This window comes from Dermacentor andersoni, chromosome 11 (assembly GCF_023375885.2).
Source record: "Dermacentor andersoni chromosome 11, qqDerAnde1_hic_scaffold, whole genome shotgun sequence".
Lineage (NCBI taxonomy): Eukaryota > Metazoa > Arthropoda > Arachnida > Ixodida > Ixodidae > Dermacentor > Dermacentor andersoni.
This window is the reverse complement of record NC_092824.1, coordinates 126,339,413-126,349,291: the sequence shown is the minus strand read 5'-3', so window position 1 is coordinate 126,349,291 and position 9,879 is coordinate 126,339,413. Positions and strand designations below refer to the sequence as shown.

The 9,879-nt window shown below is 45.1% G+C and overlaps 1 protein-coding gene across 1 annotated transcript in view; it reads left to right on the top strand.

Annotated features, from left to right (window-relative positions):
- The first annotated feature begins 292 nt into the window (after nucleotides 1–292).
- Nucleotides 293–9,879, top strand: part of LOC126539586 (uncharacterized) — a 40,023-nt gene continuing 30,436 nt past the window's right edge. Inside the window, exon 1 of the mRNA XM_050186472.3 lies at nucleotides 293–739. Within this exon, the coding sequence (XP_050042429.1) occupies nucleotides 673–739 (67 nt within the window). The 5' untranslated portion in view covers nucleotides 293–672. The remainder of the gene's footprint in view (nucleotides 740–9,879) is intronic.

Below are 9,879 nucleotides of genomic sequence, written 5' to 3'. Positions count from 1 at the left end.
CACCATTCGCGTCGCGCATACATGAAACATTTGTTAGGCGCTGAAACGTAGTCACTTGATAAAGATAAACACGTATCAACATGCTAAATATTGGCGACGTCTTGCCACGCAACCACTCAACTATATATGTGGTACGCGTCAAACAGGACATTTTGACAAAACGAGGCACATAATTTCACTCCTTGTTTCAAGGAACGTGAATCACAGCTGCAGCTTCACTCTCACCGTAGAGTACACATAGAGAGCCAACTTCTCAAACCACGCGAACCCACATTTTTTCAAAACCCGCGAGCAGTGAATGCGGTCGTGCGGCTTTAGAAAGCCAGGCGGGGCTCCGCTGGCTCCGCGGTGCGCGCGTGCTTCGGGGGCGGAGCCGTCCGCAAAACGCTGGACAAGGGTACAAGGGATGGCCTGAGCAATAACAATCAAAAGGGGCAGTGCACAGGCGGCGGCCATGGCGGTGAACGGCTGATTGATGCAGCCGATCGGCTCGTGCTGCTGCTGCACTGCAGATACTACACTACGCCGGTGGTGGTCCCCGCGCGCGAGGAACTCATGCTGGAGGCGGCACAGCGTTGTTCCGGGCAGTCGGCGGCATCGGGGCGGCGGTGAGCCATGGCGCCACGGTGGCGGTGCTGACGACCGACGTCCCCGTCATCGACCGGTCGCGGCATGGCTGCAGCCGGGTGTGCCCGAGCTCGGCTCCCGCTGCTACTCCTGCTGCTGGCGGTGCACATCGGTGGGTCACCGAATCGTATTCGCGGAGTGGGCGCTTTTTGGTTGCACTGGAAGGGGACGCGGGTTCAAAGCAGCTACTAAGATTTTCTTCGCCTTGCATTCGTCCGAATCGACGCGTACGGTGGCTAATCGCGAGTATTTGTGCGCGTTTTAGAGATGTCCCAAAGAGGGAACAAAGTATCAATGCAGCTGGAGTGCGTCGTGAGAAAGTGAACCGACTACAAGAACCGAATAATTGTGAATAACGTTCAATTACTAACCAACCTCTCAAAACAGTGTGCTTTGTTTCTGTGCTAGCTGCATCTTTATTAAGTTAAATCATATCCCAATTAAAACGAGAATATCGTGTGGTGGTTAGTGCTTATCACTTCGGCTTCGTATTATAGCTGCTAAACTTGGCAGTGGAAAAATGGCCCCACAAAACATACAAGGCTCAACCTAAAGCACTGCAGAGAAGAGGCTTTTTGAGGCAGTGGGCTCTAGATAGCCGAATTAACCACCGATGTCAATTTGGTGTATGCTTTAGATCCAGCACTCTCATTATGAGGCACTGTTGGTCTGACTTCGAGTTTAAGTTGGCTTACATTTAAGGTACACTGTACAGAACAAAGTTTCATTGGCTGTTTCCACTTCCTATCAGCAGTTTCATGTGTACTTATTAGCATGAGACTGTATGAAGAGAACTACACAAGAGCTATATGATGACAGCTGTGATGTGCCATACTTATGTACTGCACATCAATGTATAAATGAATGAATTTTCTTTATGTTCCCCGGAACACCTGCAGGCAAATGACAGCTTTGACAAATGCAACCTATACTGCATTCTGTATTCCTGTAAACTGTACTGGAGCCCTCCAGGGCAATCGGGCACTGCAAATGACTGCTCTAAATGCCAATGGAATCTTCCTATACATTGTGTATTCTTACATTGTAATACTACATTGTGATAATACATTGTAATCATGCCTTAGTGGCACATGTTTTGTGTGGAGTTCACACACCAGCAATTAAGTGCCCTTTATGACTTTACGACAGGTCGTTGTTTTGACCAAGAAACAGTGGCGACATCAAGCCTTCTGAGAATACTGCACTTCTGTGCCATTAAAGCACTTTATTTTTAATCTTCTTTGCCTCTGCTTAAAAATCAAGCCACTAAATGTGGCTTGCTGAGCTGTGGGTGCACCTATTTATGGCCTACCACTGTGCTACTAAACATGGTAGTACCTTTTATCAGTCTAACAATTCCCCCCTTATCATTGTGCAGACTTGTCCAGCACTGCTCATTCGCACCATAGCATAAGGAATAGCGAGCCATGACTGCCAGATAAGAGCCACAATATGACCAAAATGTACACGAACACTTGTATGCTGTGCATCAACGTTTTTGGGGTGATTACTTTCTTCAAGAAGGAATACCAGTTCACCCAGCAAATCATCCTCCTAAACTGATTTCGTATTGTGCAGTACGAATATGTATTCGGTGTTAGCTAAATTGCAGATGTCTAATGGATATGCCTAATGTATACTGATCAGGTCTTCAGATGCTCAGTGAACATTGATGACTCATTGCGGAAATTAAACAGCAGCCTGGAAAGCAACCTTTAAGAAAAGGCAAAGAGGCTGGACTGTTCTAGGAATATATGTAGCAGCTATATATGTAGCAGCCCTGGTGCACATGACCGAGCTCAGGCTGGGCGTTCATTACTAAGCTTAGCCAGGGTCTGCGTGTGCATGACCAGGCCTGGCAGAGCACGCTGAAGGGAATTTGTTGATGATGATGATGGTTGATGCCTTGCCCTTTGTAATGGCCGATCAGATGGAAAATCCAGTGTGTACATGCATTGAAATGTTGCTTTAGCCCTGGTGGTAGCTTAGCTGTTGCTCAGCTAAGCTCTAGGATGTGGGTTTGATTCCCTACCACGGTGGGGCTCATTTCGATGGGGGCGTGTACTCCATGTACTTAGATTTAGGTGCACGTTAAGGAATTCTAGGTGGTTGAAATTAATCTGGTCCTCACTACGGTGTGCCTTGTAATCATATGGTAGTTCTAGCATGTAATACCCCAGAAAGTAAATGAAATGTTGCTTATGTGATGCATGAAAAGTCATTACAATAAGAGAACAGTGACAATAAAACAGCAAAGGAAGGCTCTTTAGGACAAAGTGTACAACTAACATGATAAAGCGAATAGAAGCAAGCCCAGGGCATTCTCTTTAATGCTCTTATGCACACTTCACGTTGCCAACAATAATGATTACACAAATTTTTAAAAGAGGCTCATGATTAAGTGCGTCCCTTCTTCTACCGATTGGCAAGACTGTTGTTCAGTGCTTTCAAGCCGCAACAAATTCCAGACATCGCAAAAGGGCAGCAGTACCCAAAGCCTGCCTTTTCAAGTTCAGACAGCGACGTTGTTCTTCCACAGTAATGATTTGTCTGTGCCTGCCATTGCACTGGGCACAGACTGTTGCAGCAAGCTTTGGTGATGTGACACCACGGTGTCCTGACAGCATCGCGGCAAGGCTGTCCAGCGGGACTTCTGGTGCATCTCCTTCCAGGGATTGCATTGCCTTCATGATGGTGCACAGTGCCAGGACAAACTCTGCTTCAAATTGACTACACACCAGTAATGCTTCCTTTCCCGCCCATTCGGAGGACTTCCTTGTAGCTAGAAAGACTGTTGAGAAGCGTGTTCGTGCCGAATCCCATATTGATGTGCTGAAGAGATAAAGAGATATCTAAATGCTTCAATTATGCCACGGGGTCTGAGAATCAAATTACACCCAGCAGCTTCTGAATTATGCAGTGCCAATTAGACTAGATGGCAGCATGTGTTAAATACTGCATCGTTTGAACTACCCACTACGAGTCCTGTGTGTCAACGTGTTTTAAGAAAGAAAGCGATATGTTTGCTTTCTTCCCTGGACAAAACTTCTCTAGCACATTATCAGGCACAGAAAACAGAAGCACTGAGAAAAACAAAATCTAGAAAGCTGTTATGCGACAAAGTTCCCAACAGTGCGCTCGCCGAATATAGAGGGGCGCTATATCCTGTAAGAACTCCCCTAATGTATGCAACACGACAGCATTCGCCACCTACAGGAAACTCGGAGTACCAGGAACTTCATTCCGAGAATAATGCGTCGCCGCAGAATAGCAATATCGTAAACCTTTCGACTGCGTCTTTGTCGTCAGTAGAAATTCCTGTACTTTCAAAGGGATTAAGTTTTTGTCCAGCGACTGGTGGTTTCAGTGAATTCCAGCTATTCAAAGACTGATAATTTTGCGTGAAATTTGACGTTACTTGGGAATTTCATGGACGATCATGTGAAAATGGTACTCGTAATATACTTCCCTCTCAAAAACACTGTACTCCCCAGCGAGAGCGAGACAAATGCTTAGATTTATATATCCAAGCAGTTCAGAGGGATATTCTTAACACCTATAAAGTGCATGTGCCCTTTTGTCACAACCTATCTCGATATGAAACCAGCGCCTTGGATCAGTTAAGCTCACGCCAAGACGTTATCAAACCAGCCAATAAAGGAGGAGTGAACAGAGTAATGAACTGCCTGGACTATATCAGTGAAGCGAATAGACAGTTATCTGTGTTTTATCAAACTCTTCCCAATGATCTAACCCGTGCCTTAAAGGTCAAGGTTGAAGAAACGCTGCTGGAGCTGTGTCAACAAAAGCTGATAGACAAAAACACGTTCCAGTCTCTAATGCCACTCAGTCCAATAGCAGGTTGCTTTTATCTATTACCGAAAATTCATAAGCTAGGGAACCCGAGATGTCCAAATATTTGGATGTCCAACTGTTTGGGCATCCTAGGTCCCTGCAATCCCCTATAGCCAGGCACACTGTTTTAGGTGTATATGCTCTGAACAAAAAGATTTTGATGCTAACTGCACAGACTTAAAGCATACACTCGAGGACCACCAGTACCCTAAGAAAATTATTGATGACGCAGTAAAATGCGCCAGTAACCTGAAAAGGGAAGATATTCTTGTGAAGTCAAAGCCAGTGGCGACCACTCCTGCAACTAACCTTATTTTGATGCACTCGGTGTCACTTCTGAATTTTCCCGCCATTCTCAAATGGCATCATAATATTCTAGGCCAAAGTGAAAGACTTGCAACAATTTTTCTAGAGGCACCGCAAGTAGTGTGCTGATGCTAAAAAAGCATTCGCGATTTGATAACCTCTTCTAAAATTGGTGCCAGTGTACCTGCAGGTTGTTGTCCATGCAGCAAGCCACACTGTAATGTATGCCCACATATGCTAACTACAGTAACAGCAAAAAGCTCTGCTTCAAACCTCGCGCTCTGCATCAAAGGCAGCTTCAAGTGTGACACATCGAACGCCATTTATCTGCTTGAGTGTGGTACATGCCGCATAAAATATATTGGTCAAACAGAAAGGCCGTTTAGAATCTGATTTAATAATCATAGTTCTTGTGCAAACCATTTCTCACACCTTCCGCTGTCAAAACAGCTATGTACAACTGGACACTTTTTCGACAGTATTAGAGTGACCGTACTGGAATCTGGTTTTCCTTTCCACTCCGATCGTTTAGTCTGTAAATCTTACCTGATATACAAGTTCAATGCTATTTCTTGTGGTATTAACAAAAACATAGGAAAACTAACATGCATCACTAATTCAGATTGACCAGTTTATATATATATTTTCAATTGTGCACATCGTCACGGTGGCCTCTTGTACGAGGTTTTTCTATGTTGGGAAAGTTTAGATTTGTGCCCGGCGGTTGGCAGCTATGGCTATGGCATAAGCTGCACGGGTCGTATGATGACTGATGCTACGGGCGTGACTATTGCAATTTTGAGACAATTAGAAGTTTTGGGTTGATAATGCATGATGTACCGGTTCTTGTCCATGTGTGCATTGTTAAATCTGTCTGCAGGTGCGTTTTGAAATGCTGCTTTCTGCTGCAGTGCGTAATATAGCGCTAGCCTTCATTTTTTGCTCGTGTGCAGCTTGTGCTTCTTTAGCGCCACATGATTACGTGATTACATGTAGTGACGTTTCCTATCTGCTGTGTTTTCTGGAACTGCCAGGCTATTTTAAAATTTTTTCACGATCTACTTGCTTTGCATTTTGTTTGACTAGGGCTTGATTATGCACGTTTGTGTGGGATAAAGTGATAAGTGTCTGGTGTCTAGAGATATAAGCGTGACGCGACTACACTTGCATTCACTCCGACGAAGTAAAAACATCTGCCATAACGTTCATCTTTTGTCTTTTTTAATGTTTATATGTATATATATATATATATATATATATATATATATATATATATATGCCTGTGGCAGAAAGGATGTTCCATATCCGCCGCCAAGGCTTGTGAGTGATGGCGCTGGCTAACACTCCCAGGGTTAGTCCTAGTAGTTAAATATAAATACCCAAGAAAATGGATGGGGAAACGGTGCCGCAGTAGCTCAATAGGTATAGCATCGCACACGTAATGCGAAGATGTGGGACTGTTCCCCACCTGCAGCAAATTGTTTTCTTCATCCACTTTCATTTCCATTAATTTATCATTTCTTTAATTCAATTAGTAAGTACGAGTAATTTCCCCTATGTTGTCCTTGGTGTCATTGTTTGCTGGCTTCTTATATATATATATACAAACAGTCGAATTCACGAGCACAGAGCATAAAATAAACGCACAAGTAGATAGAGACACCCCTTGTGTTAGCACTAAAACGATACTACCGAGAGTGGTAATACTGCAATCGCTAGAAGCGGTAACAGGGAAAGAGTTTGAAGGGTAGTTTTATGTATAATCTATTTTTCCTTACGGGGAAACAATGTTCATTCTTTGTAGAAAAAAAAGAAAAACTTCATAAGTAATGTATACTAAGTGGCAGCTCTTTATACGCCTGAGCCTGTGCAGTGCTCTAGTGCACACCCAAGACACCCATGGCACGTGTACTTAGGGCTTGCACGAGATCCAGGCACAGGGAAACCATTGTCTGAGGCGTCCAAACCATGCTGTCACCTCCCCCCCCCCCCCCCCCAAGTGACGCTCCTGAGGTCACCCCCCCCCCCGCTTTCCCAGCACTTATGCGGCAAGTCTCAAAGACAAGAAGGCAAAAAGAATGAGTGCACCAAGTATCCCTCTACAGTTACGTACAATGACGACGCAGAGTAGCAGAAACGGAGTGCCGTAACGTTACTGAGGTTGTAACGAGCCCAGTAGAACCTGAGCCAGCTTGTATTGCTGGTAGTCCCAAAGATTCCTAACTGCTAGACTACGATGGGCTCGTGATGAGATATATCACTACTGAGAAGGAGTTTATTGACCCATTTGAGGTGGTGATACTGAAAAATCTGAAATGCGCACTTTGCGTTCTGCTCATGATGAACCACTGGCTGGACACCTGAGTGGCTCAAAGGTCTTTGCAAGACTCAGCTGCCACTGTCACCTGGCCCTGGTGTGAAGTAGAACGTTTTTCAGTCATTGCCGGATTTGACACATCTGTCAGATGGTGAAATCTTGTGGCGACTGTCTGCCAGGTTTAATGAAGCCAACTGACAGTCAGCGGCCTTGGGAGTTTGCTGCCTGTGACTTAACGGGACTAGTTCTAAAGAGTAAGCAAGGCTCTCAGCATGTTTTGGTAGTGGTTGCTACGAAGTGGGTGGAACTTTTTCCACTCTGTAAGGTGATGGGCCGGGCAGTGTTGGACAAATTGATGGAGTTTAGCGCTTTGGATTTCCAGGGCATCTGGTTACTGACAACACATCTTATTTCACTTCCCGGATGTTTCGCGAGACGTGTACATTCCTTCAGATCAAGCAATAACTTGTGTCACCCTACCAACCCCGTCCAACCTCATCAGACGTTTTACTCATATGTTAAGTCGATGCTCACGGCCTTTGTAAAGAGCCAGAAGGATTGTGGAGACCACGTGAACGAACTTGCATTTGTCATTTTGATGGCAGAAAACTGTTCCACGCTTTCATCATTTTCGGCCGGCAACTGGAGAATCTGCTAACCATTGTTGTGCAGCCCTAAGCAGGGGTTGATATGCACCAGGAGACCTTACCTCATATGCAGTGCAGCTTCGCGCCTGGCTTGCCTGTGCTTTCTCTAGAGCAAGAACAGCTTGGGAGCTGCGTGAGCCAAACAGAAGGCTCAGTATGACAAAAGCCACTGTGACGTCTGCTTTGAGGCTGGTGACATAGTGCTCAAACACACCCATGCACTTAGCAACACCAGCCGGGCAGATGAGCTGGCGCTGCAGCCCAGCCATCTCGATCCGAAAAACAGAGCACACCCGGTGTTTCTGACCACTTTGGGCCGCCACATCGTTACCCCCTCAAGAAGTGACAACCACCACTGGGAAGTCGCCCTTGCATTTCCAGGCTTTTCTGGTAAAAGAAACGCTTTACTCCTGCTTTCTGCCTCTGCAAGCAAGTGCGTTTTTCTTTTGGGACATGCTGCATAGAGGCCAGCGTGCCACAGTTGCTCCTCTTGTACACACGTCTAAAGATGCACGTGCTTTCTTTCTGCCTTTTGTTCACTGCCTGTATTTTTTCTTGTTTGTATAGTAGGCTTAGTCTCCTTCACATACATAGTCTTGTTTTCAACGTGCCCCTGTGGAAGTTGCTATCGGGCCCTAAGATGGGTGCAAAAATGTGGGCTCATTTTTTGTCTCTGTGCACGGTGTCGGTAAATCACCCAGAGAGGGGGCTTCATGACAGGACAGTGTACAGTGATAGACCCACCGCAGGTTCAAGCACCGAGCTGAAAGGCCTGGCTGGCTCTTACCATACATATAGAGCTCTCTCGCTCCCAGGAGCACGAAATGTCCGGACAGTTAATGCATTTATTGCCTAGAACACTATGAACACTATTCAAAATGCCACACTGCACTTAACTCTTTCCTTACCATGGGGAAAATAGGTGTTTTTTGTAGGTTACACCAGATCTATTTTTTTTTTCTGAAGGAATTACTGCGCTCAATATTTTATGTAATGCATAAACAAGAGCTAGAATGAGTGCCCTTTTCACGCACAAAGTTCTATTAGCGAGACGCATGTCATAAAAAAGATATATCGCTAGAATAAAGATTGTGGGACAAAAATGAAAAACGTTTGTAAAGACAGGCTTGTATCTACAAAGAAAATAATGTAACAAAGATTATGAGGTATACAAAATGTATTGCCATCTAATAGGCACTATCACCAAAAAAATCAAAATTTTTTCTTGGTGGCCATTTTTGCTTTCCCCTTTGACGATTGCGAAACTTCAGAATGTGTTAAAAAATTAATGCCTGGTGGGAAAAAAGAGAACTGCAAACAGAAATATCGAGAACAAGAAAAAAAAAGCCCCCCCCCCCCCCCCCCCCCCAAAAAAAAACCCGGAGCGTTACGACCGGTGCCATTGCGATGTTAAGTTCGCCCCATGTGCTTGGGTGCTCCTTTGGTCACCATTTCGTCGGGTCGGCCTCTCCCAGAAGCTTCTCTCTCACTACACAGGGCCTCATGAAGTCCTATGTCAAGTTAACGATGTCAATTACGAGATCTCACTGTTACAGTTTGATCCATCCTCAAGTCCAACGCCTGTTGATATTGTGCCTGTTTCGCAGCTGAAGCCATACTTCACTCGCAGTTCTTCGCCTAACATGCACCGAAACGGCGCTTTAGCAGCCTGGGGTCTTGTTACAGAAGGATAAATAAAGAGGAAAGAAGAAGAAGATCGTGAGACGCCGGCTGCTTCGTGTGGCTACTGGTCAGTCATCTAAACCACATTGACTCTGCTTGTACATATATAGTAAATAAAGTGTCTATACTCCCAACATCCCCGTAACAATATAGTTCTCCTCTTTCACGCCCTATGGTGCAGAGTGTCCGTGAGAGGCGTGGAAGGTCTTGAAAGTCGCGTTTCAAACCATTGATAGTGGGCGGCCATTTTTTGCTTTCTGCTTTGACGATCGTGACAACTTCGGAATGTGTTCAAAAATCACTGCCTGGGGAAAAAAGTGAACTGCTTAGAAAACAAAAGAATAGTTCTCCTCCTTCACGTCCAATAGCGAAGTGTGTCTACGAGCGGCGCGGAAAGTCTCAAAAAACGGCATTTCAAACCATTGTTGGCAGACTAACGATGCC